The sequence below is a fragment of the Saimiri boliviensis genome, chromosome 6 (genome assembly GCF_048565385.1).
Source record: "Saimiri boliviensis isolate mSaiBol1 chromosome 6, mSaiBol1.pri, whole genome shotgun sequence".
In the NCBI taxonomy this organism is placed as follows: Eukaryota; Metazoa; Chordata; class Mammalia; order Primates; family Cebidae; genus Saimiri; species Saimiri boliviensis.
In genome coordinates this window covers 120539387-120567107 of record NC_133454.1, presented here as the reverse complement: position 1 = coordinate 120567107, position 27721 = coordinate 120539387, and the positions used below count along the sequence as shown (strand labels likewise).

Here is a 27721-nt window from a genome sequence, read left to right as displayed (position 1 = left end):
ACGGAAGTTGTGTCTCTGCGTATGCCGGAAGTGGCGGTGCGTGTGACGCCGGCGGCGGGGGGGCGGGACCTGGGGCGGAGAGCGGTTCGCGCGCTTCGGGCCTAGTCCGGACTCGCCGCCGCCGCCGCCATATTCCCGGTAACGGGGGCGCGCGGCCCGGGGGCAGGTTGGGCCGGAAGAGGGGTCGGGGTCGGCGCTGAGGCGGGGAGGGGGTTGGTTGAGATGGGACGGCCGGAATCGGCGGGCAGAGGGAGGCGCGGGTCTTTGAGGGAGGAGGCAGAGAGCGCCGGGCCGGGTTTGTGGGGAGGGAGCGGGGCGGGCCTAGCTGGGGGCGAAGAGTAGGCCTGGGTGGGGAGCAGAGGCGGCTGGAGCTGCCCGACCCCCAAGGGCCCTGGCCCGAGCCGCCTTGGGGCCTAGGCAGCTGCGGCGGACAAGGGCTGTGAGCTTCGCCGCGGTCATTCTTCGCATCGCGGTCATTGGGCCCCTAGGAGCCGCGGGTGGGACTTTTCCGTCGCGCCATAGGCAGCTGCGGCGCCGACGCGGCGCTACCCGGGTCGGGCCCGAGGGTGATGGGCAGCGACCCCCGGCGGCCTGGGCGAGCGGGGGGCGGCGCGAGGCCGGGGGCGGGGCGGAGCGGGTGGGGCCGAGCTGGGGCCGCCGGGATGCTGCGTCTCTGGAGACGGGAGGTTAGCAACCATTGCCCTCCTCCCAGCCTGGGACCCTCAAGGCTTCTCATTCTTGCATTTTTCCGAATCCCGCAGTGGCATCTTCCTTACTTAGTCCATCCTCCAGGCTCGCGATCTTCCTTCCGGAGCCATGTCAGAAGGAGTGGACTTGATTGATATATATGCAGACGAGGAGTTCAACCAGGTGAGGGGTCATCAGGAGCTTTGGGATTTTCCTTGATCATCTGAGGAATCATTTTCAGCAAACTTGCAGTGGTTTCAAGCTGTACGAGTTCTAGGCTTGAACACGCGTCTATCCGGTCTAAAATTTTTCTCCTGCAGGAACTTTAAAGACTACTCACCCTTCTGCTTTATGTTAATTTGAGGCTCCAGGCTTAATTTTAAAGGCTTTAAGAGCAAATAAAAACCTGTAATAGAATAGTGAATCAACCTGTGGAATTTACTCCCCAGGAAGCCAAAGTTGGATGTCAAACTAACCACGCTTAAAAATCAAAAGTACATTTGCTACAGTATTCATGAGGACAGTTTCCTCCACCATGACAGTGCAACGTAGAAAAGATAACTTTAACATTTAGTTTCAACTGCATTCCAGTTAAGTTTTACTTTCTTTATAAGTAGGTTGACTCCAGTCATGAGACGTCCACAGGCATTTTGGTATAATTTTACTGATTAACTTTAGTCTTTCTAGAAGGAATAAAAGGGTAAAGACATTAGACAAACCAGTTAAAAGACAGAGACAGATCCATGCACATGCCCTTAGTTGGACTTGTTTTTATTGTACCAGGGAACATTATATAAAAATTTATCTAGAGCTGGGCACGGTGGCTCTTGACTGTAATATCAGCTGCTCCAGAGGCTGAGGTGGGAAGATTGCTTAAAGCCAGGAATTCAATACCAACCTGGGCAACATAGCAAGACCCAGTCTTTACAAAAATGTGAAAAAAAAAAAAAAAAAGCAACCAGATGTGATGGCTTGTGCCTGTAGTTTCATCTACTCTGGAGAGTGAGACAGGTGGTACTCCCTGAGCCCAGGGAGTTCAAGGCTGCAGTGAGCCATGATTGGGCCACTGCACTCTGTCCTGAGCAACAGCAAGACCCTGACTCTTAAAAACCAAACAAAAAAATCTTCCATGCAGTTCAGTTTTTCAATCTTGAGGTCAATTCTCAAGAATGTTCCAGAGTTTCTATTTAAAACTTACTAATATCTTGCCTGGGTTATTTTCAGCACTATTCTACCTAAGTAAACTGGCTCTTTCCATTGGCATCCTTCAGTGGGTATACATAGAGATCTGGCAAAAGCATGTAATGACCGGGCTAGAAAAGGAAAGTTACCTGTTTGGACCCTGACTTTGATATGAGGCAACAGAAGAGGTGGATTCATGCCATTTATTTTTCACTTGGCGTAACTTTACATTAAAATCTATTTTTTGGTGCATTATGGATTTGTAACAAGGAAATTTATAAACCATATACAATAGTAGAATGGTGTAATGATCTTGTACCCATTATACAGCTTCACCAATTATGCTTTCTAATGAAAGATTTCTTGTCTCTTCTCTGGTAAACTGTGAAGTCCTTTAAATATAGCTGCTGATTGTCTTAAATACATGAATTTATTTATTTATTTTTTGAGATGGAGTCTCACTCTGTCATCCAGGCTGGAGTTCAGTGGCTGGATCTTGGTTCACTGCAACCTCTGCCTCCCAGGTTCAAGTGATTTTCCTGCCTCAGCCTCCTGAGTAGCTGGGACTACAGGCATGCACCACCATACCTGGCTAATTTTTGTATTTTCAGTAGAGTCGGGGATTCACCACGTTGGCCGGGCTGGTCTCGAATGCCTGACCTTGTGATGCGCCACCCTCAGCCTCCCAAAGTGCTGGGATTCCAGGTGTGAGCCACAACACCTGGCAAAATTTTTTTTTCATTAAGTCTAATAATTATGGATGAAAGAGAAAAGTACCATATGTTAATTTAGTTACAAAACCATTGTTTTCCTGAGTTTTTCCATATTCCTTTGAATCAGATTTTTACTACCTTTAACAAATAGAGGCAGCAGTCTTAATTGTGTTTTAGAATGTTTTAAGAATGTTACTGATATGCCCCAAGCTGGCCCATGAACAAGAAGCCCTTCCTGTGTACTTTGCTCCCCAAGGAAAATTAATATTTTTCCTAGGTGGAACCCTATGGTGCTTACTCCCTGATCTCGGAGAGCATTTGCTGCAAAAACCTTTTTTGCCAGAGCTACTTTATTTCTGTCACATTGGGAGTCCTGGGATTCACGCTGGCTCTCTTGGGCCAGGGAGAAGAACTCTGGAAAGGTGACTGAGAGTGGCTGCTCTGCTGGGAGTTTGTCTTCGCATACTGAGACAGGCTTTACGCTGTGTGCCCAGTTCTCTTCTTTTCTCCCATCAACAAGTATTGGGCTAATTGTGTTTGCTAAGCACTTTGCCAGGACTAGTGAGGTGAAAGGGGGAAAAAAAAGTACATCTCTGTACTCAGAACAGATTCCACTCGTGGTGGGTAGGGGTGGTGGACAATCACAATGCAGAGTCCAGTGAAGGGCAAGGAGGGTGTAAAGCGAGAACTGTGGAAATGGTCATTATAAAGTCATAATTTTTTATTAAACCTTGGTTACAATTAAAAGAAGCAATGGGCTAATCCCAACACTTTGGGAGGCCAAAGCAGGCGGATCACCTGAGGTCAGAAGTTCGAGACCAGTCTGACCAATACGATGAAACCCCGTCTCTACTAAAAATACAAAAATTAACTAGGCATGGTGGCATGCTCCTTTAATCCCAGCTACTTGGGAGGCTGAGACAGGAGAATCGCTTGAACCCAGGAGGCGGAGGTTGCAGTGAGCCTAGATCACACCACTGCACTCCAGCCTGGGTGACAGAGCGAGACTCCATCTCAAAAATAAATAAATTTTTAAGAAATAAATTTATTAATTTTAGGAAATAATTTAAAAAAATAAAAGAAACAATGATACCAAGTTGGTTGCATATATATCTGAGAAAAATAAATCCTGGGTCAGTTACTTCCCTCAGGTGGCGGGTAGGAACTTTGAGCAGACAAGTGGAGAAGATCTTACTTAAATTGAAAATCATACCTGTTCTCTCTTGTTTGCAGAGAAGCAAGAAGTTTCATGAGACAGTCACAGTTTTTTCTGTGCTGTTGAACACAAAATTCTTTGAGGTTGTCATTCAATATTAAATATATATTTCATGTTTAAACTCCCTGGAATGAAACTTTGAACATCGGTGCATGTACAATGTACTTTTCACTTAATTTGTAGAATTTGGTTTTACTTTATTACTGCATAAATCACCAGCAAAATCTCAGGCCCTTAATCTGTGTTTCTCTTTTACTAGCTGAACAAGTAAAATGAATGATGATGGGGGATTGAAGTACAAACAATTTGATACCTTGTTTATTTGGTAGAACCCTCAACAGACTTGCCCTGTGCAGTTCCCACTAGCTTTTCTGAACTGAGACTCTGTGGCCCACAGAGACCATTTAAATCTTGTGATAATTTTGTATTCACTGAATCCTTTTGTTTCTGAAAGTGTTAGCGATACCAAGATCCTCCTACCTCTAGACTGTTCTATTCTTTAAGGGATCTTTTTTTTTTTTTTTTGAGACGGAGTTTCGCTCTTGTTGCCTAGGCTGGAGTGCAATGGCGCGATCTCGGCTCACCGCAACCTCCGCCTTCTGGGTTCAGGCAATTCTCCTGCCTCAGCCTCCTGAGTAGCTGGGATTACAGGCACAGGCCACCATGCCCAGCTAATTTTTTTATTTTTAGTAGAGACGGGGTTTCACCATGTTGACCAGGATGGTCTCGATCTCTTGACCTTGTGATCCACCCACCTCAGCCTCCCAAAGTGCTGGGATTACAGGCTTGAGCCACCGCGCCTGGCCTTTAAGGGATCTTAAAAGAGTAAATTGGTTGCCTAAGCTTGTGGTATGAAGGGTTTCCTGGTGACACATTTGGTCTCTGAGCTGTCAAAATCTGCATGTTAGTCCACTACTCAAGTTTTTGGTGATAATTTTTACATTACAACTGTTAGACACATACATCCAAATTACAGATACTCCATGGAAAGGAATCTCAGTTTGTTTCCATTTGATTATCTAAGATGATGTATTTCCTTATTCTCTTTTAAGTTTCATTTGAAAATCCTTGATTTAAAAAAATGAAGGCTGGGCACGGTGACTCATTCCTGTAATCCCAGCACTTTGAGTGGCCGAGGTGGGCAGATCACTGAGTATGAGCAGCTTGGCCAACATGGAGAAACCCTGTCTCTACTAAAAAATACAAAAACTTCGCCAGGTGTGGTGATGCACACCTGTAATCCCAGCTACTAGGGAGGCTGAGGCAGGAGAATCACTTGAACCCAGGTGGTAGAGGTTGCAGTGAGCCGAGAGCACACCACTGCACTCCAAACTGGTCGACAAAGTGAGACTCTATCTCAAAAAAATAAAAAAGAATCTTGGTGTGAAGTAGTGCTTTCTAAGGATTCGAGCATTGGATAGGATCAAGTAATTTATGTAAATCTTTTCTCTACCATCAACCACAGGAGCAACTCATCATACCTAGTACCTGAATGAAAGAGTGATTTGTCTAGAGTTGGGATGGTGTGAGACATAAGAGCTATGAAATATTTTATGATTACTTGCACACACAATGTTCACCCAGTTATTAGCCTCAGCTGACCTCACCTTATTCATTATCCACCCTGTCCTCTCCAGTGTTAGCTTCTCTCCTCATTCTTTACATGCTAACCCTTTTATGCACAATCCTTTTTATGGGTTTGACTACGTGGAACAAGCTTCCTGTGCTTATTTGCCTCACTGATTCCTTTTCTTGTTTTTAAATTGCCCCCTTAAAGTTGACACTCTTCTTGCTATTCTTTTTCTAACATTTTTACAAGGGTTAAGCCCGGCTGGTGGGTTTCTTAAGATAGTTTGTAATATTTGAAATTATTTATATGCTTCAGGAAGTAGAATCCTTCCCCCTTCTCTGTCAGAACAACCCAAGGTTATTCTCATAGTGTGCATTTTCTTCCCAATTTAGAAACTAAAAGATTGTTTCCAAAGATTCCTGTAATACAAGAATTACAAAAGGTCTAAGAGTACATTTTTTAGTAAGTCTTCAGTCTCACTTCAGAATTAGCAGTTCTTGCTGTGGTATTGGAGGGAGAAAGTTATGGGAGCCACATGTCTTTAGTTGTCTTGGAGAAACTGTTTGTTCAGGTACTAGACAAGTTACCCAACTTAGGTGCTTCCTTTATTCCCTCTTTAAAAGAATAGCAATGATAGGAAACTGCCATGGCATCCTTATACCGCTGAACTACTTGCTGTTTCTGTTATTTTGGCAGCATTGTCTTTAACATTGTTTGAATGTTTTGTCTAATTTTTCTATGAAAATAAAATAGTTGTCTGATCCTTAAGATTTCTCTGAGATAATTGTATTGTAGAATCCTGAGCACTTTATTTTTTATTTTATTTATTTATTTTTTTGGTTACAGGGTCTCACTCTGTTGCCCAGGCTGGAATGCAGTGGTCCACTCATGGCTCACTGCAGCCTCAATATCCTGGGCTCAAGTGATTCTCCTGCCTCTTGAATAGCTGGGACTACAGGCATGTGCCACCATGCCTGGCTAATTTTTGTATTTATTGTAGAGGTGGGATTTCACCATGTTGCCCAGGCTGGTCTCAAACTCTTGGGCCCGAGCAATCCATCTGTCTCTGCATCCCAAACTGCTGGGATACAGGTGTGAGCCCTTGCACCCTCTCTGTAAAATCTTAAACATTAAAGTTCCATATAGTAGTAGTAGTTGTTTTAGGGGTTTTGGTATATAGTAATGTATCACATAGGCAGAATGTATATTTTGCACATCTCCCATAATATTCATATTGTAAATGCTTACTGTGACACAGCTTATGATATAGGTTCTTAAAAAAAGTCTAGACGTGTCATGGTAACACATTGGGTCTGCATGTCATTTGAGAAATATAACTTAGTAGGGGAAAACCCCTGTTGTTATTATTCCCTTCCCTTTTGATTTATTTTTTTATTTCTCTGATGGAAAAATTGATTGTATACAATGAGCTTTAGAGCTTTGGTAAATCATGTACCAATCAAGGGATTTAAATCACTAACTCCCGACCTTTTTTGCATTTTTGTACCTACTTTCATGCTTTTCCTCTGCATTCTATTTCTAAATAAATTTGTTATTAAATAGAATAGTGAATTTTATGTAACACTTGATTTTGGAAATAACATGAGATGTTGAAAATACGTTTTCGTCAGCATATTTTAGATGTCTTTAGAAGCTGACTTATTGGTAACAGCAGCCCATGCATCTCATTGCGTAATCTTTCTTTGCTTGGTTAATCACCCAGTGCGTTTTGATTCTTACCAATGGCTAAAGCCAGAAACTTTACCGACTGTTAACAGAATCTTGAGGGGTGAAAATGTACATGAGCATAATTAAGTGATACAGTTTCAACGGGAGGTTTTTCTTACCTTGTTTCCTAGGGTAGGACAAGGAAGTTTTATACATGTTTTACCAAGTATTTAACCGGATTCTAATAAACTAGAATGAAATAGAATGAACAAAATGAAGTTTGCAAACCTACCTTTGCCGACCCCTCATCTCTTAGGACCCAGAGTTCAACAATACAGATCAGATTGACCTGTATGATGATGTACTGACAGCCACCTCACAGCCTTCAGATGACAGAAGCAGCAGCACTGAGCCACCTCCTCCTGTTCGCCAGGAGCCATCTCCCAAGCCCAACAACAAGACCCCTGCAATTCTGTATACCTACAGTGGCCTGCGTAACAGACGAGCTGCTGTCTATGTGGGCAGCTTCTCCTGGGTGAGTGTGGGTAACCAAAAATGCTTATGGGTGGGCTGGAGGGAGAGCACTGGGAGGTGATGGCATTTTCAGAAACCACTGTTGCACTGTTTTGTGCTCTGATGGGGTTGGATTTCTTTTTCCTGGGATCAGGTTGGATTGATCTCTGAAAGAGAACTATCCTGAGGACGTACTGGTGCCGAAGAAAGCAATGATTAAGTGGGTAGTTGCTTTTTCTGCCATCTTGTTACTGCCCCTGACCCTGGGGCTTTATGTCTAGCAGGGTCATCTGTGGGACGAGATTTCAGAGTGAACACCTTGAACTCTTGGTGGTCATTAGATGGTCCTGTGATAATGGTGGGTGATGGGGATTAAAGACCTTGATAACTCTAGTATACTTGGGGTAGGTGGTGACTGTTGTTCTGCAAGTTATTTTGTGATGTTTTGGGGCTGGTGGTGGAGGTGGATTTTCCAAATTAGGAAATGTATTTTCTGTGGGGGAAGTTCTGGCAATGGTCAACTCTAGCCTGTCTGATCTATAATTAAAGAGTTGCTATCAGTCAGTGTTTGAACTGATGACCAGCCAGCTCAAATGGCAGTCAAAGTTACAATAAGTTTTAATCTTCTTAATCTCTAAAGATGGGGATTGGGGGTGAGTGGGTTTGGAATTCTGTGTGGGTGAGGACAATAAGAAAAGTCTGTACTAATTGAAATATTTCCAGGCTTTTGAGTTTCCTCTGGGGGGACTTAGTTGTGACTAGAATCCTAGGTTTGGGGGCAGGGTTTGGGACATTGGCGGGGCGGTGGGTGGGGGAGGTAGCTCTTGACATCTCTTCCTTTTCCATCTTGCCGGCCCCAGTGGACCACAGACCAGCAGCTGATCCAGGTTATTCGCTCTATAGGAGTCTATGATGTGGTGGAGTTGAAATTTGCAGAGAATCGAGCAAATGGCCAGTCCAAAGGGTGAGGTCTGGATTTGAGAAGCCCCTTTTAATTTGTAACCATTGGGATAACAGATCTGCACTATATTTTGGCCCTGGATTTTAATCCCTCCCACCCCTGGCCCAGCTTACTGCCTTGGTTTTGGCATACTGCCTTAGAAAGGGACCTAGCTGCATTGTAGTAGAACATCCATCTATTAAGGGGCGAAGAATACTGATTTTTAATTTGAAAAAAAAAAAAAAAGTAAAGATTTAGGCTATCTCTTTGTTGTTAGTAATGCTGTGTGTGTGTGTGTGTGTGTGTGTGTGTGTGTGTGTGTGTGTCTGTTTAGCAAGATGTCCTTTGCTTTACCACTTTTTACTAAAGGTGAAAGAATTTCTTTTTTCTTCTCTAGGTTGTCTACAGATTTCATTCATTTTTAATTTTTCTTTCCTAAGGTATGCTGAGGTGGTGGTAGCCTCTGAAAACTCTGTCCACAAATTGTTGGAACTCCTGCCAGGAAAAGTTCTTAATGGAGAAAAAGTGGACGTGAGGCCGGCCACCCGGCAGAACCTGTCACAGTTTGAGGCACAGGCTCGGAAACGTGAGTGTGTCCGAGTCCCAAGAGGGGGTACGTGGAGACCATCTGTATGAAGGGGGGGATGTTTGTGGGTTTGTTTTCTGTGGCGTAGGCTCATCCTACAGTGTGGATGAGTTTGGGGGAGGGTGATGGTGGTTTTGAGTGGTGTCATGGTCAATAAGTAGTCCCCAAAATAGGTTTGTGTAGGAGAAAGAGCAATGTGCTAGAAGTCAAGTACGTTCAGGTTGTAGTTTGGTTCTACCACTAACTCATTGTGTGAACTTGGCCAAGTCACTTTACTGCCTAGGGCCTGTTTGCCCATCTGGACAAGTGACATGCTGTTTAAAGTTCCATCAACCTAAATTCTGTGTTTTTCTCTAAAAATCAGCATATGGTTAATGGGCTTGATTTTCAAGACGTGCTTCTCTATAAATTATCAAGAAGCAGTCACCCTAAAATACAACTTAAGATATATAAAGGTGGCTATAATCTTTTCATAAACGTACATTGGAAGGATACTGTAAGGAATCATCCAAAAGGAATGTTGGAGAATAAGAATTGAACAACATTTCTCTAGCATTGTACAGGGGTGAGGGTGCTCTTTTGACTGCCAAATGTTCAGTCTGCTTGGCAGGTATATTCCATTAGTAAAGAAAGTAACAGGTCAGGCGCAGTGGCTCATGCTTATAATCCCAGCCTTTGGTAGTCCAAGGCTGGCGGATCATAAGGTCAAGAGTTCGAGACCAGCCTTTCCAGCATAGTGAAACCCCATCTCTACTAAGAATACAAAAATTAGCTGGACATGGCGGCACATGCCTGTAATCCTAGCTACTTGGGAGACTGAGGCAGGAGAATCTCTTGAACCCAGGAGGTGGAGGTTGCAGTGCGTCGAGATTGTGCCACTGCCCTCCAGCCTGGGCGACAGAGTGAGACTCTGTCTCAAAAAAAAAGAGTGTTAAATCAGACTACCTTAGTTTGATGGCAGTTTCCTTTACATTCATCTTACTCCCTTTATTCTGACTACTCACTAAGGCCCTTTCTGATGCTAATTTAGTTTACCAATTAGGCTCTCCTACTGGGAAGAGAATGCGGTGACCAGCCAACAAGTATTCTGGTCTGCTTGGGCAGTTAATGTTTCTCATCATAAATTAATAAATTGGTGTTCTGATTTATGAATCAGTCTCTTGTGAGTGTGGTTAGCATGAATTAGTCTCCTAGGGCCTAGTCACCCCAGTTGAAGCAAGTTTCTAAACCTGAGGACCAGACCTTGGATTTTCCTGACCTCATAAAATGCAGCCACTTTGCAAGGCCCTCCCTGAGACAGCCAAACCACCTTTATTTCTTTTACTGTAAGGGAAGGAACAGCAAAGTTTCATCACCAATGTTCTGTTGCTGCTTGGATCCAGGCTCAAAATAGTGTCTTGTATCGATGGGGTGTATCCTCCAGGTAGAAATAAGGCCACTTCGCTCTTGCATAGGAACAGCTGTTCTTTTAACTAGATTGACAGCCTGGATAGATTTGGTGTGAACTCTTACTGCTCCATGTTAGAAAGGACACACTTTTCTTCCTTGACAAGTCATATTTTCAGCTCCCCTCTGTTTTGGAGTCTTTCTGTAATTCACCCCTGGCTTTGCTTAGGTGTATAACTTTACAGCTGTATTGGGAGTAATATTCCTACTTCTGCTCAGCTGCTTTTCATGTTACCTTTCTGTACTGAAAAGATTGTGGTAACTGAGTGCTGTTTTTCTGCTCTGTCATGTTGATGGACTAGACTCTGTTAATTCACTAAGTAAAGCTGGTGGACTTCTCTGCATAAAAATGGTTGCCTCTTTTGGGACTTGTAGCCATAGATACAAAATAGAACCCTTGCAAATGTGAAGACAGTAGTAGCTGGGAAGGTGTTTAGCTATCAGATTACACTTGCCTAACACCTTTTTGTTCTTCAGTTTAAGAGAACTCTAGGAAAGAGCCATTTGTGGCTGGGTGCAGTGGCTCTCGCCTGTAATCCCAGCACTTTGGGAGGCCGAGGCGGGCAGATCACGAGGTCAAAAGATCGAGACCATTCTGGCCAACATGGTGAAACCCCGTCTCTACTAAAAAATACAAAAATTAGCTGGGTGTGGTGGCGTGCGCCTGTAGTCCCAGCTACTCTGGAGACTGAGGCAGGAGAATTGCTTGAACCCAGGAGGGGGAGATTGCAGTGAGCTGAGATTGTGCCATTCCACTCCCGCCTGGCGACAGAGCAAGACTCTGTCTCAAAAAAAAAAGAAAATAAAAAGGAAGCCATTTGCCATGTGTTTGAGACATGAGGAACAAGACAGCACTGGCATTATTCTGTAATAGAAAAATTTAGGTGGTTGTCAACATAATTGATTCCACCTTAGGCTTTACTCAGGAATTGGGGTTAACTGTCATGTTCTAACTTAAGGAGCACTCTTTCCCTCCACACCTGATGCCAGTGGCATCTTTCTATCTCCCAAGACCCCCGCAAAGCCCATGTGATCCTGTTCTTCTGTTGGATTCCCCATTAACCAGGCGTAGACTATTAAACTGGAGAGGAGCAAGTTGAGCCAAGTGACTTGAAAGGGTGCTTCCAGCTGTTTAAAACATGGTCTTGAGCTCCTATTATGCACATCACCATGAGGTGATGGTGTTCCTAGTAGGCTGCCCTGAGGTGTAGAGGATTTTGGCCATTGAAATGTAGCGGGAGTTCCCCAGATTTAAGACTTGTTTTGTAGCAAGCTTTTGCTAAACATCCTTACTGTCAGCTATGTGCCATCTGCTCATTCTGTGGGCAGATCTTTTGTTGGCTTATCTCCCAAGTTTCTCTTACCTTTCGCTTACCCTCCAATTGTCTACTCTTCATGTGTGTCTCTTCCTCACCGTGATTACTCATTTTAGTATGTAAATAGAAGTGCCATTCAGTTCCTGCTACTCCTTCTCTTCCCCTAAATTCCCTATTCAACACCCCGTGGCAAAGAGAACATTTTAAGTGTACAGCAGAAAGAGGTTAACTAGTATTAGTCTAAGGAGAGAGATCCTGAACTCTTCAGTAGATATGGGGTTTCAAGTCAACTGCAATTCACCTGAACATTAGTGAACACTGTCATTTTCTTGTGGGCTGTTAGGATCCTTCTACATTTAAAAATAGAAGACATATATAAGGATAAATTAAATGTGTTCTGAAGTACTTCTGGAGTTCTGGATGAAAAACATTCTTGGACAGGATTTAGGACAATATTGTTTTTTGGATTTATGTCTTCACTGAGTTGCTTCTGCCCTTCTCTGAAGCCAAAGAAGAGGCAGTAGATGATTTTACCTTGTTTCTCAGACACTTTAGTCAGCTTCCTCTGTATGGTGTCTAATAACTCTTGCAGGATGAGCTGGTCCTATGGGTTTGTATAAAGCCTGGGCAGTAACGTTAGTTCTGTTTTGCTTCATAGGAATACCTCCACGGGCCCATTCCCGAGATTCAAGTGATTCTGCTGATGGACGGGCCACACCCTCTGAGAACCTAGTACCCTCATCTGCTCGTGTGGATAAGCCCCCCAGTGTGCTGCCCTACTTCAATCGTCCTCCTTCAGCCCTTCCCCTGATGGGTCTGCCTCCACCACCAATTCCACCCCCACCACCTCTCTCCTCAAGCTTTGGGGTCCCTCCTCCTCCTCCTGGTATCCACTACCAGCATCTCATGCCCCCACCTCCTCGATTACCTCCTCATCTTGCTGTACCTCCCCCTGGGGCCATCCCACCTGCCCTTCACCTCAATCCAGCCTTCTTCCCCCCACCAAACGCTACAGTGGGGCCTCCACCAGATACTTACATGAAGGCCTCTGCCCCCTATAACCACCATGGCAGGTAAGGACTGTCTTGTTGCTTTCAGATCTGAGCCAGGGTAAATAAATGTATTAAGCATTTTATTCTCCCTGAGAAAGTGAGCACTGATTCCTTGCTCTCTCCCTTATGGACACTCTGTTGTCATAGCATTGACTCCTGGGAAGTAGTTTACTATCTTTTTGTTAGTGTTTTTATTTCATGTTTTGATTGCATCTTAACCACTTGACCCAAACCATATCCCTCATATCCCCCTATAAGGCGCTTAATTTAATTAAATGCTTCAGGTAGCTGCTATGAATGCTACAGGTGACTAACATGTTATGCCAGAATTACAAAAGTATTGTGGAATACGGTAACAGTAACGAGGGTGAGCAATCAAGGATGGTATTTTCTCTGTACAGCCGAGATTCGGGTCCTCCACCCTCTACAGTGAGTGAAGCTGAATTTGAAGATATCATGAAGCGAAACAGAGCAATTTCCAGCAGTGCCATTTCCAAAGCGGTATCTGGAGCCAGTGCAGGTAATTCATGCTTACCTTTGCTGCCTTTTCCTTAACCTTTAGTTTTTTTCCTGATTTTGTCATTTCAACTGGCAGAAGTTCAACAAGATAAAGTTGGAGTGCTGTAGATATGAAGAGTGGCACACTTGGAAAAGCAGTATGTAACCTGCTTTCTTGTCCTTGAGGAAGCTCCTGTATCTAGGCCTGCCCTCATGAAAACCAACTTAATTCCTAGAATATAAATAATTAATAACTATCTTGATGTGATATTGGTTATAAAATGAAATTCCTGCCTCGTGGAAATCTCGATCTTGATAGTTGATCTTTAGATCTAGTGTTTGTGTAGTAGACCCAATACCAGCTATAGACCCTGAAGTCTTGACTAGATAATGTGGGTTTTTTGTTTTTTTTTTTTTTAATTTGTTTGTTTTGAGAGGGAGTTTTGCTCTGTCACCCAGGCTGGAGTGCAGTGGTGCAGTCTTGGCTCACTGCAGCCACCACCTCCAGGGTTCAAGCAATTCTCCTACTTTAGCCTCCCAAGGACCTGGGATTACAGGCACCTGCCAACATGCCCGGCTAATTTTTATATTTTTTTGTAGAGATGGGCTTTCACCATATTGGCCAGGCTGGTCTTGAACTCCTGACCTCAAGTGACCCACCTGCTTTGGCCTCCCAGAGTGCTGGGATTACATCTGTGAGTTACTATGTCCGGCCTACATAATGGTTTGATATGAAATCTGATTACATTTGGGAGTCTTAAGCAGAGCAGGTAGCCTGTCCTAAAAAGAGGCAAGTCTATTGGGTGTCGTCTTAAGGCATTATATGCCCTTACAGCTAACCTTTGCCCTGCTGTCAGTATTAAGTGAGCAGAACCAACAGCCATGATTCTGAAACCCCTGACCATAATATCTTTGGTTTTTAAAAGTAGAGGCTACAGGAAATTTCAGAGTTCTGGTTCAGATTTTATATCATGACATTAGCCATATTCACTTCCTTCCTGTGAGTTCCCCTACATGAATATAAATGTTTGTAGATTAACAGATTTCCTAAGGAGTAAGTTAGCTCTGGCCAGGCGTAGTAGCTCACACCTGTAATTCCAGCACTTTGGGAGGCTGAGGTGGGCGGATTACAAGGTCACTGACCAACATGGTGAAACCCTGTCTCTACTAAAAATATAAAAAATAGCCAGGCACGGTGGCACATGCCTATAATCCCAGATACTCAGGAATGGCTTGAACTTGAGAGGCAGAGGTTGTAGTAAGCCAAGAGCATGCCACTGCATTCCAGCCTGGGCAACAGAGGGAGACTCCATCTCAAAAAAAAAAAAAGCCAGGCACGGTGGCTCAACCCTGTAATCCCAGCACTTTGGGACGCAGAGGCGGGCAGAACACAAGGTCAAGAGATCCAGACCATCCTAGCCAACATGGTGAAACCCTGTCTCTACTAAAAATACAAAAATTAGCTAGGCGTGATGGTGGGCACCTGTTATCTCAGCTACTTGGGAGGCTGAGGCCAAAGAATCGCTTGAATCCGGGAGGTAGAGGTTGTGGTGAGCCGAGATTGAGCCATTGTACTCCAATCTGGGCAACGGAGTGAGACTCTGTCTCAAAAAAAAAAAAAAAAAAAAAAAAAAGGAAGAAGTTAGCCCTAAATTTTATCATCTGCTTTCCCTCATTTTTCATCTTTGCATCATCTTACCAAGCTTGAATCCACAGAGTAGGTTAAAGACAGAAAGTATATAATAGATGTTCCCTTCATTTTTTTCCCACCACAAAAATCTACATTGACATCTAAAGTAATCTTTTTAAGCTGGGGGCAGTGGTTCATGCCTGTAATCCCAGCACTTTGGGAGGCCAAGGCAGGTGAATCACTTGAGGTCAGGAGTTCAAGACCAGCCTGGCTAATATGGCGAAACCCCCATCTCTACTAATACAAAAATAAGCTTCGCATGGTGGCATGCGCCTGTAGTCCCAGCTACTTGGGAGGTGGAGGTTGTGGTGAGCAGAGATTGTGCCACTGCATTCCAGCCTGGGCGACAGAGTGAAACGTGTCTCCAAAAAAAAAGGTATTTTCAAATTTAAAAGTAATATATGCCCATTTTAATGGGTTAAATACACAGAGCAGTATGAAGAAAAAGTATTCATCACCCCTTTTTCCTGATCAACCTTTTCACACTAACATGGTCACTAACTGCATTGTGATCTCCTTCCTTTACAAAAAGTTGTTTTCATTCCATTCATTCAAACCACAAATACCCACTGAAGTTGCCTACCAAAATGGCAGCAATTCCCTGCCAGGATGGAGTTTTCATGTTCTTGGGCCTCCACTGGACAGTTGCTCCAGTAGTTTCTATTCCTGTTGCCTTGCACAGATGAAGCTGCCAGGCTTCATTTTCACTGGACCGCTGTCTGGATTCATGTTTCCTTTGTATTATCTTCTGTCCTTAATGCTCTTGACTTAGCTTGGAAAAGCAAAGTGCAGGTACCTACCCCATGACCACTATCCCTGAGCCAGGCATTGCTCAGAGTTGGGAAATGAAAGGCCTGGTTTTAGATGAGAGCATAATTTTTTTTTTCTTGAGATGGAGTCTCACTCCGTTGCCTAGGCTGGAGTAATGCAGTGGTGTGATCCCACCTCAGTGCAACCTCTCCATCCTGGATTTAAGCAATTCTCCTGCCTCAGACTCCCGAATAGCTGAGATTACAGGTGCATACCACGACAACTGGCTAATTTTTGTATTTTTAATAGAGACCCGGTTTTACCATGTTGGCCAAGCTGGTCTTGAACTCTGGCCTCAAGTGATCCGCCCATGTCGTCCTCCCAAAGTGCTGGGATTACATATGTGAGCCACTGTACCTGATCATAATTTTTTTAGTTCACACATATACTACACACTTATTTTTATATATAACATATGTATACATACATACATCTATTGTAGATTAAAAGTAATTTGTAAACACATTGTTTAAAAAGTCCCATAGGGTGCAGTCACTCATACCTGTAATCCCAGCACTCTAGGAGGCCTGGGCAGGAGAATCACTTGAGGCCAGGAATTTGAGACCAGCCTGGTGAGCATAGTGAGATCCTATCTCTACAAGAAGATTTGGAGAACTAAGCTGGGTGCAGTAGCATGCACCTGTAGTCCCAGCTACTGGGGAGGCTGAGGCAGGACGATGGCTTAAGCCCAGGAGTTCAGGAAAGCAGTAAACTATGATCATACCACTGCTTTCCAGCCTGGTTGATAAAACGAGATCCTCTTTCAAAAACAAAATAGTCCTCTATACAAGGACCACCATTAAGACCACTTTGTATGGTTTAGTGTCTGTTCCTCCAGAATTTTTTCTGTGCATGTGACAGTATATATAATTTTTATTGTTTTTACAAAAATGTGATATGGTTTTGAAACTTGTTTGTATTAGTATATTCTGGACACCTATTATATAAACTGACAGTATTTATTGATTCTTACTGTGTGTCTGGCACTGTGCCGAGGGCTTTACGTGGATCACTTTGTTTACCTCCTTTTTAACAACTGTGTAGAACCAATATAGCCAGACCCTATTGAAGATAGTATAACAAGCAGCATTAAAACACTGTTAAACATACACACTTGTGAACAGAAGTAGAAAAAAAAATTTTTTTTTGAAACAGAGTTTCACTCTTGTTGACCAGGCTGGAGTGCAGTGACGCAATCTCAGCTCACCTCAACATCTATCTCCCAGGTTCAAGCAATTCTCCTGCCTCAGCCTCCTGAGTAGCTGGGATTACAGGCATGTGCCACCACGCCTGGCTAATTTTGTATTTTTAATAGAGACAGGGTTTTTCCATGTTGGTCAGGCTGGTCTCAAAAATCCCAACCTTAGGTGCTCCACCTGCCTCGGCCTCCCAACGTGCTAGGATTACAGGCATGAGCCACTGCACCCGGCCAGAAGTAGAAAATGTTTAGTAGAATTGCTGGCTCAAAAAATATGCACATTGTTTAATAGATGTTGTCAAATAGCCCCTGGACAGCAATGTGTCAGTTTGTTCATCTGACAACATCTGTCAGATTCTAAACCGCTGGAACATAGGTATCGTCCAGTTTTACACCTGCAATGGCTGCCTCATCTGTGTTACTGTGGTTGCTTGGGATAGCCAGCTACTCTTGATTTGTGTCTGTCTGAGCTCTCCTTTCGGTCAGTTTACCATCTTTCCTCTTCCTTGGCCTTTCCCATTCATCGTTTGTCAGGGGATTACAGCGACGCAATTGAGACGCTGCTCACAGCCATTGCGGTTATCAAACAGTCTCGGGTCGCCAATGATGAGCGTTGCCGTGTCCTCATCTCCTCTCTTAAGGACTGTCTTCATGGCATTGAAGCCAAGTCCTACAGCGTGGGTGCCAGTGGGAGCTCTTCCAGGTGAGTTGGTGATTGCGTCCTCACTTACCAGCCCTGAGCAGCACTCTTCCGGGGATAGGGAGTGGGGACAGATGGAGCTCAGGGAATCTGGGAAGGACCTGGCCAAAATTCTGGACCTTAGCCTTCATGTCTTTACGGGGAAGAAACTAATCAGATACTTTCATTAATAAAGTGTTGTAACATCTGGAATCTGGTGGGTGAGGCAGTGGGCTCATGTGGAAAAAATACAGATGGGTATTGTTAAGAGCATGGGCTTTGGAGCCCTGCAAGCTTGGATTGGAATCCCAGTTCTACTGCTGTCTGTGTGACCTTCTTGCATATGGAAGTTAGTCAACTTTCCAAGCCTCATCTTTCTCATTTTAAAAAAAAGGGACAGTGGTGGTATTTATCTTACACACCTGTTGTAAAGATTAGGTCAGATAATGCGTACAAAATTATTAGCACTACGTCTGATACGTTATGTTCTCAGCAAATAGATTTACCTGCTAGTCATTTTCCCAAAAAAGACTAGTACTCAAAGAGCTAAAGTCCTCAGACAGTGGTCCCATGATAGAGTAATAGAGGAGTAGCTTAGGCAAATACTCAAAGACACCAAAACACCATACTCTTGGAAAGAATGTGATAAGTTATCTGAGTGAGGCTGAATGATCTTTCTAATAGGAAAAGACATCGGTCCCGGGAAAGGTCACCTAGCCGGTCCCGGGAGAGCAGCAGGAGGCACCGGGATCTGCTTCATAATGAAGATCGGCACGATGATTATTTCCAAGAAAGGAACCGGGAGCACGAGAGACACCGGGATAGAGAACGGGACCGGCACCACTGAGAAAGGTGGGAAGAAGCCCCCTTCCTGGCTGCTAGAGGATCTTTTATGAAAAAAAGATTTACAGTGAAGAGTTCTCTCTCTCTAAAGCAAAAGTAAATGCAGCAAGGGTAGGGGCAGATTTCCTGCAGATTTATGGGGAGTCATACCCTGAGATTCAGCTCTTGCTGCTTGCTTCTTGACTACCTTAACCTGGTATCTGAGTGAGAGCGTGGTGTGTGTGTTCAAGCACCAATTTGAATCCCAGTTCCTCCACTAATAATTGGCCATATTACTTGCTGTTCTACAGTTTCTTCATTTGTAAATGAAGATAATAAAAGTAACTGTCCCAAATGACTTGCTAAGTTTTAGTGAAAGAGTCTGTGTAGACTATTTAGCACTCATGGTGCCTGTCACATAGTAAGTTCTCAATAATTGATAGCCATTGTTATTAACATGAACCTTCAATTTAAAAAAAAATCAGGCTAGGTGCGGTGGCTCACGCCTGTAATCCGAGCACTTTGGGAGTGTGAGGTGGGTGGATCACAAGGTCAGGAGTTCAAGACCAGCCTGACCAACATAGCGAAACCTCATCTCTACTAAAAATACAAAAATTAGCCAGGCATGGTGGTGCGTGCCTATAATTCCAGCTACTCAGGAAGCCGAGACAGGAGAATCACTTGAACCTGGGAAGCAGAGGTTACAGTGAGCTGAGATCACACCATTGCACTCAGTGGCAACAGAACGAGACTCTGTCGCAAAAAAACAATAGGAAAATTGTAGGAAGGCCATTGCCTATTTAGTTTTCAAGGTACAACATTGATTTTAAGAATTAGGCTGGGCATAGTAGATCACACTTATAATCCCAGCACCCTGGGAGGCTGAAATGGGAGGATTGCCTGAGCCCAGAAGTTCAAGACCTGCCTTGGCAACGTAGGGAGGCCCTGTTTCTACAAAAAAAATTTAAAAATTAGCCAAGTGTGGTGGTACACACCTGGTGGTTCCAGCTACTCAGGAGGTGGAGGCGGGAGGGTTGCTCGAGCCTGGGAGTTTGAGGGTGCAGTGATTTGTGATTATACCACTGTACTCCAGTCTGAGCAACAGTGAGACCCTGTCTCAAAAAAGGTGGGGAGGAGGGGCAGATGTGGTGACTCACACTGGTAATTTCAGTACTTTGGGAGGCAGAGGCCAGAGAATCACTTGAACAGGAGTTTAAGACCAACCTGAGCAATATAGTGAAACCCCATCTCTTTTATCTCTTTTCTTTTCCCCTCTCTCCAAGATGGAGTCTCACTTTGTCACCTAGGCTGGAGTGCAGTAGCATGATCTCGGCTCACTGCAACCACTGCTTCCTGGGTTCAGGCGATTCTCTTCCTCAGCCTCCTGAGCAGCTGGGACTACAGGCATGTGACCATGCCTGCTAATTTTTTTATTTTTAGTAGAGATAGGGTTTCACCATATTGGTCAGGTTGGTCTCAAACTCCTGACCTTGTGAGCTGCCCACCTCAGCCTCCCAAAATCCTGGGATTACAGGTGTGAGCCACCACACCTGGCTGAGACTCCATCTATTAAAAAAAAAAAGATAAAAATTTGTTTAAAAGATTTTGAAAATTAATATGCTTTAGTCAGAGAGGAGAAAGCTGATCTGGAAAAATTATCTTTAACAGCTTTAGAGGCTTTATGGTGGATAATTAACTTCAATGGAAGGTTTTTGCTTTTGGAAAAGACTTACTGATGAGGTGGTTTGTTTTGTTTTGTTTTGAGACGGAGTCTTGCTCTGTCATCCAGGTCGAAGTGCAGTGGCACAATCTCGGTTCACTGCAACCTCCACCTCCCAGGTTCAAGTGATCCTCCTGCCTCACACCCCCTCATAGCTAGGATTACAGGCACGCGCCACCATGCCTGGCTAATTTTTGTATATTTAGTAGAGACAGGGTTTCACCATATTGGCCAGGCTGGTCTTGAACTCCCAACCTCAAGTGATCCACCTGACTTGGCCTCCCAAAGTGCTGGGATTACAGGCATGAGCCACCATACCTGGCCTGTTTTGTTGTTGTTGTTGTTGTTGTTGTTGTTTTAATCGACAGTGTCTCACTCTGTCATCCAGGCTGGAGTACACTGTCCTGGCTGCCACTGGCTAAAAAATTAGCAGGTGTGGTGGCAAGCGACTATAGTCCCAGCTGCTCAGGAGAGGCTGAGGCAGGAGAATTGCTTGAACCCAGGCACCATCATGGCTCTGTAACATCAGCCTCCTGGGCTCAGGTGATCCTCCTGCCTCAGCCTGAAGGCTAATTTTCAAATCTTTTATAGAGTTTCACTATGTTGTCCAGGCTAGTCTTAAACTCCTAGCCTTAAGTGATCCTCCTGCCCCAGCCTCCCAATGTGCTATGGGATTACAGGCATGAAGCCGCTGCAATTGGCCGTGATTTTCTTTTGAAGCAAAATGAAAGCAGGAAGATTGAGAGAGAAACTGTTAAGTAATGGAGAAGTTCAGTTAAGGTCAGCTGGATCCAGGGGCTCTGGCTGTGTCTTTCCAGACTTTGTCTGCATCTCTCAGCTCTGCTTTTCTCTTTTGCTTTCATTCTTAGGCTCCATATTGATAGGGAGTAGGTGGCGGGGGGAGGTGCTGTATCTTTAGGTTGCATCACACCAGCTTAGCAATCCCAACTGAAGGAAAGCTTCTGGAAAGATTGTTTCTAGTATGTAAGTATACAGGAGCAGGTGTTGACCCTGCTTCTATGGAAATCTTTAAAATAGGCCAGACTCTGGCTAGGGGGTCTATCTGAAGTTTCTGGAGGCTACGGCGTGACCCAGGTAGCTTCAGGTCTTTTCTCAATTTTGTGGTTGCAGATTTATAAGTCTCTAGGACTTCCCATTTTTCTGTCTCACTTCAGGTACATTAAGAAGATGTCCTTGATCTTTTGCCTGTTTGATTGATCTAAAGTAATGGTAACTGAAAAGGAAGGTGAGGGGAAAGAATAGGAGTTCTGTTTGGTGTCTTTGGGATAGTGATGTCTGGATGAAGAAGAAAAAAGAAACTGTCACCACCTGTGAGCCCATATAGTTCATGAGCAATAGCTGGAATGTAAATAGTTGGAAAATTCTGCAGTATTTTGCCTAGTGACAACCTACTAACAAACCAAAATACTCCTTTTAGGTTTGGCTACTGCCTTCTAGCTTGTTCTTTAGCCATTATCTTAAACAGATTTATAGCTAGGAATTGTTTTTTTCTTCTTCCAAAAGAGGCAAATAAGTGGGAAGATGAAAGATTAATATTTTTTGTCTCTCTATTGTTAGCTGCTCATTTATTCCACAGAATCCTAGACTGTTAAACATCATTGAAATCTGGGATAACCTATGTAGAATCAACAGTTAGTCTGTGGGTTCTAGGTACTTCCTTCTAGATTTTGCGACAGGTTGAGTTTGGGGAGATGTCCATATACCCTCTGGAAAAGCAGACACTAATGTAGATGGAGACCACAAAGAACTTTGACCTAATTCAGTCTCAGGTGGGCAGGAGGGCAGGCAGTAGAGTAGGTCTTGGTTCAGTCCCATCTCATCTGTAGTAGTAGCAACATTTCCCTTTTCTTGTTTGGGTCTGCACAGTTGCTGTTGTTACTTGTGGGCTAAAAACCACATGTAGGCTACAGTGTATATCCTTTGGAGCTGACTGGGATAAGAGTGACCAGGGAGGTGGTGATTGACCTGTGTAGAGCATGAACTGTCATCTTTGGGGCTGCATTCAGTTTAGTAGTTAGAAGATAATTTTATGTCACCACTCCTGATGGCTTTGCTCCTGACAGCCTTATGACAGGGAAATTATCAGCGAGACCCACCAATCCAGTATTATTTTGAGAATTAAACATCTCCCCTTTTTTTCTTTTTTTTTTCCCCCCACCTACAACTGTCTTGATCTACTTATCGAGAATTAAACATCTCAACCTGAGTCTTTAGCTGTCACTTTGCCTTATTTCTTCCACTTATAAAAGGGGGTCAGGCAAAGTGACTCATGCCTATAATTTCAGCACTTTGGGAGGCTAAGAAGGATGGATTGCATGAGCTCAGGGACCAACCTGGGTAACATGGCAAAACACCCGTCTCTACCAAAAATAGAAAACTAGCTGGGCATGGTGGTGTGTTCCTGTAGTCCCAGCTACTTGGGGGCTTTGAGGCGGGAGGATCACTTGAGCCCAGGAGATTGAGGCTGCAGTGAGCCATATTTGTGCCACTGCACTCCAGCCTGGGAAACACAGCAAGAGGCTGTCTCAAAAAATAATAGTAATAAAAATAAGACGGGACTATTTATCCCATTATGAGGATAGTTCTCTTTCGGTAACTTTGAAAATGCTTTAACAACATTGCCTAAAACCGTCATTTGACTTATGTTGGCCCATGACATGATGGGGAAACTTAACTCTGAGGCAGATTTTCTACTTCCCCACTTTTCCTGGTCACCCCTTAAATGATGGTGGTTATTTCATCTGAATAATACAGTCTGAAAGAACTGAATCGAGCACCCCAAAAATGTCAGTTTCTTACATTCTCACCCTAAGGACTCTTTTTTTTTTTTTTTTTGAGACGGAGTTTCGCTCTTGTTACCCAGGCTGGAGTGCAGTGGCGCGATCTCAGCTCACCGCAACCTCCACCTCCTGGGTTCAGGCAATTCTCCTGCCTCAGCCTCCTGAGTAGCTGGGATTACAGGCATGCGCCACCATGCCCAGCTGATTTTTTGTATTTTTAGTAGAGACGGGGTTTCACCATGTCGACCAGGATGGTCTCGAACTCTCGACCTTGTGATCCACCCGCCTCGGCCTCCCAAAGTGCTGGGATTACAGGCTTGAGCCACCGCGCCCCGCAGAAGTGGTTTTTTTTTTTTTTTTTGAGACGGAGTTTCACTCTTGTTACCCAGGCTGGAGTGCAATGGCGCAATCTCGGCTCACCGCAACCTCCGCCTCCTGGGTTCAGGCAATTCTCCTGCCTCAACCTCCTGAGTAGCTGGGATTACAGGCACGCGCCACCGTGCCCAGCTAATTTTTTTGTATTTTTAATAGAGACGGGGTTTCACCATGTTGGCCAGGATGGTCTCGATCTCTTGACCTCGTGATCCACCTGCCTCGGCCTCCCAAGGTGCTGGGATTACAGGCGTGAGCCACCGCGCCCGGCCCCTTAAGGACTCTTAATTCCATCTTAGTGACCAAGTTATGGCCTAGGAGGTTTCATGTTGGAAAGATGGTACATGAGCCTCATTTATGGCAACTTTTTAGTTAGAAATGAATTGTATTTATATTCTATGAACAGGTGTTCCCTGAGAGTGAAAGGTGTGTTTTGTCCAGAGGTGGCACTACAACAGTAGCCTTCTTTGTCCATTTTCTCTCAGCATAGGGCCTAGTTCTAGGGCTTAAAGGCTAATTGGCCCATTGAATTAACCAGTTTCTGATTTCTGCCCACATTCCAACATTGGCACCAAAATGTAGCTATGGAGATTTAAGAATCGAGTGCTGTGGCTTACTTCTCTTGGCACACAAGTTATCCTCTGCAACCTGTGTCTTCAACTTTTTGTAGTTCTCAGCTATGCCAGTTATCTCATTATTTTAGGACATCATCTTACTTGAAAAACAGTCATTCTCACCTCATTCCTATCCTCATTAGCCATTGAAAACTCAGCTTTCTCTTCAATTTGGATCGAATTCAAATATTCAGAAGCCCTAATGGTATGACATTGAGTGCACTGAAGGCTTCAGTTTTCCCTTAGAGAAAATGGGACAAATACCAGCCTGCACAGGTGTTTAGGTGGCCGGGAAGGCGAAGGCCATGTAGATTCTGAGGAGCCAAGCTGAAAATAGTGTCATTTCAGTGTGTAAAAGGATCAGGCAGGTTGTAGGTGTAAGGTCACTTTACAGAAGTATTTAAATAAAGAGTAAACATTTGTATGTAGGCTGTGTTGCCGGTTTGGGCATTAGGAGAAATTCCAATTCCTCATTTTCTCTTTGACTATTAATTCTGTTTTATATGGTCAGACTGGCCATGCCACCACCCGCATGATGCGGTGTGGTGTTCCATATTGCAGCATTGGAACACCACAATGCTGCAGGGCTTGAGTGTACTAGGAACTTTGTTTGGTGGCCATGTGACAGGTGGCTTAATAGACCCTTTGGGGTATAAGTTCTTAACTGCATTGAGGTTTCTTCATGCTCGGCTTTCTGTTCTGGCTTGGCCACCTGACTCCGGCTTAGTGTTAGTATGTTTCCTGGTTCCTCACCTATGGCTGTCATGTGGGGAAAGACTTAAAATCTCTTGAGTTTTACTATATCTTGGAAAATCTCTGGGGCTATGTTTGTGCACACACATACTCATAAAGACACTTTTTAAGGGCTCTTTTAAAAGGAAAAAAGTTTCCTGGTATGTGCATCCTGCCTGCTAGGGCCTCTTGGGTGTTCGGGGATTCATGGATTTGGTTGTGTGCACAATTGTATTCTTACCACTAAACCTCCCATTTCCAGATTTTTCCCCCTTTCCCTTAAGGTAAGCTATGACTTGCACAGAATAGATTTCTGAACCTGTATTTAAACTCACCTTATTCTTTCAGCAGCTTTTCTTGAAATGTCACAGTATCCGTACTTTGGCAGCCAAAGTGTCCTTTTCAGTCAAACTTTCAGAGACCTCATTTCATTTGTGTTTTTTTCACCTAATCTTCCCCCCCCCCCCTTAAGTCGAGGTTTCACCATGTTGGTCAGGCTAGTCTTGAACTCCTGACCTCAGGTGATCCACCTGCCTCAGCCTGCCAAAGGGCTGGGATGACAGGTTGTGATCCACTGCGCCTGGCTTTTTCACCTAATCTTTAAAGTGGATGTCACTGCTTTTTTTCTCTCTAGTTTAGCTTATCCAACCATTCCTCACCACTTCTAGTGTCAGACAATTCTGCTTTGTTTTTCCAGGCTTGCATTCTGTGTCTGCATCCCCTATTACTTAAGTTGTAGTGTTAGATAATGTCAGTGTGTTTTATATAAGCCCCTATCAGTCAGAAAGTAACCTCTAACTTGTGTTTTCTTTCTTCTGATGTTCTCATTGCAGGAGTCTGGTTGGAAGCAAATGTTTTTTTAATGGACTTGCATCTCCTCACCTTGATCAGGACTAAAGGACGGAGGCCGCCCCACACCCCCTTCCCTTTTCTCCAAACCCCTAACTCCCTCCAGACACCCAGGGAATACCCTCTGCCCTACAGGATTGAAGACTGTTTGGCAGCCCTCCCAATTCCACACCTCCTGTTTGCCAGGGGAAAGAACCTAAAGACTTCGTGTGATTGGGAGGGATGGCAGACAGGAAGCAAAGAGCATGTCCAGGCCCCTGGTCTCCATAGAGAATGGTGCTTTGTCCAAGAAAACGTATGAGTTTCTGATTCTCCGGGAGCACTTCAATGGTGAGGTTGATGGGAAGACTTCCTTCCCAAAGAAAATAGATCCTCCATGGGGGATCTAGGAGAATGACTGGGTGTGCCAAAATAGGCCCAGGGTCCTGCCCTCAGCACTAGATTTAATGGGGCCAAGAGGGTCCAAACCCCTTGCTAACATACCACTTCTTTAACTCCTTTACTACCTTCCCAGCCCTTTGAGGAGGGACCATGAGAACAGAAATTACCTTTTGAAAAGCTACTTCTGTTCTTGCTTTCCCTCTCACATATGGATGGTTTATTTCCTTGACCTCCAAGAGGGCTGAACTCTTCAGCTCTGCGCTGCCCAGCCTTCTCAGTGGACTTGCCCCTCCTGAACAGAGAAGGCCCATGAGGTTGCTTTCTGCTGGGAAGCCTGGCAGAGCCAGTTACCACCCTCTGCTGCTTAGTGCTTGGTTACCTCTTGCAATAACCAGCTCTTAGTTGTTCCCTTTCCTTGGGGCTTTTCCATTTAACACATGGAGCCCTTCCCCCAGAAGGCTACTTCCTTGTTTTAGAGGAAGGTACTGCCCATTGGGAGATGGGGACATTGGGACCTCAGCAGTGAAGAACCCTTGTGAAGTACCAGGAGGAATGGGGAAAGAGGCAAGTTGGGCAGGATATGGCCTACTCCATAGGCTTTTCTTTTTTTCAGGTTTGATGTAAGCGTGGGCTTGCATCCCCCAGGTACATACTTTTACTTATTGTGGGATAACCTGGCACTAGAAGGCAGGTAAAGTCACAAATTTGGTGTCTTTTCACCTTTTGACTGTTGACTTAATAGCTCCTCTCACTCTGCCTGGAGATACTTCCTGCCTCAGATGAGGAGCCAGAAGAAACGAGAGCCCGACTTGAATGAACTCAGCTCAGAGTTCTAAGGACCCCACTCTGGGGGCCATTTTCTCTACAGGCAAATGGAATTGCTTTTCCATAACATCCAAATTGTTATGTGGTTGCTGCTGGAGAAGGAGGCAGCAACGGGGTCCTGCGGTACCCCTGGGGTGATGCTACTTCTGCATGCATCTACAGGGCATCTGACATCTAACATGGGACATGGCATGTGAGATGAGACTTGGCATGTGAGACACAGGGTCACTAGAGACCCTTCTGGCTCAGAGGAGAGAGACTGAATTGGACTAAACCCTTCCTCTGTTCCCAGCACGTTTCTCATGTAGCCCTCAGTCACTGAGGGAGTCCCCCGCAGGGTTGGAGAGGCACATTCCCTTGGGACAGAGGCTACAGGTTGGAGCTTTTTTTCCCGTCACCCAACCCCATCCCCACCTCCACTTCAGAACATGGCACCCCACCCAACCGGCCAAGTGTTAAGTGATGTGCTTATTGAGAGCAACTCCGGGTGTCTTTTAAAACGTAGAGAAAAACAAGGTGACAGTTTAAGGAAAAATATATAGAGAATACCAGAAATGCCGTTTACCCGGAGAATTTTTTTCTCCCCATTTTTGTTTTGTTTTTACTCAATGACACAATTTTTAGTTTTATTTCCTGGTAGCAAAGGAAAAAACACCCCTCAAAAAGGCCAAGGTCCCGTCCCCCTGTTGTCGGTGATTTGTTTGTCTTTCTGATAGGTTGAAAATTGTGTAATAAACTTGATGACGCTGTCAATCTTTTATACTGCATTGTATTTTTTTCCTTTTGTAACAAAATATTTTTAAATAATAAATGGGGTGTGAGCTGTTTTATGGATTCTGCA

At 44.4% G+C, this 27721-nt stretch overlaps 1 protein-coding gene across 7 annotated transcripts; it reads left to right on the top strand.

The window, feature by feature from the left end:
- The first annotated feature begins 43 nt into the window (after window positions 1-43).
- Window positions 44-27721, top strand: CPSF7 (cleavage and polyadenylation specific factor 7). Of its 7 annotated transcripts, none has more exons than XM_039470441.2 (11): window positions 51-138; window positions 762-870; window positions 7353-7571; window positions 7831-7907; window positions 8410-8513; window positions 8930-9102; window positions 12496-12910; window positions 13291-13409; window positions 17620-17788; window positions 18449-18616; window positions 25659-27721. In XM_039470441.2, exons 4-10 carry the CDS (start codon window positions 7905-7907, stop codon window positions 18609-18611), a joined length of 1146 nt encoding a protein of 381 aa, XP_039326375.1. In that variant the 5' UTR covers window positions 51-138; window positions 762-870; window positions 7353-7571; window positions 7831-7904; the 3' UTR covers window positions 18612-18616; window positions 25659-27721. The 7 variants fall into 7 exon arrangements, with proteins under 7 accessions (XP_039326373.1, XP_039326371.1, XP_039326375.1 ...); XM_074401566.1 differs by having other exon boundaries at window positions 52-138; window positions 7834-7907; window positions 8930-9075; XM_039470442.2 differs by having other exon boundaries at window positions 52-138; window positions 8930-9075.

Coding starts and splice junctions, on each gene's coding strand:
- CPSF7 (XM_039470437.2), top strand. CDS start 817: ATGTCAGAAGGAGTGGACTTGATTGATATATATGCAGACGAGGAGTTC. Junction 9,103..12,495: donor TGTCCGAGTCCCAAGAGGGG/GTACGTGGAGAC, acceptor TTTGCTTCATAG/GAATACCTCCACGGGCCCAT. Junction 17,789..18,448: donor GCCAGTGGGAGCTCTTCCAG/GTGAGTTGGTGA, acceptor TCTTTCTAATAG/GAAAAGACATCGGTCCCGGG.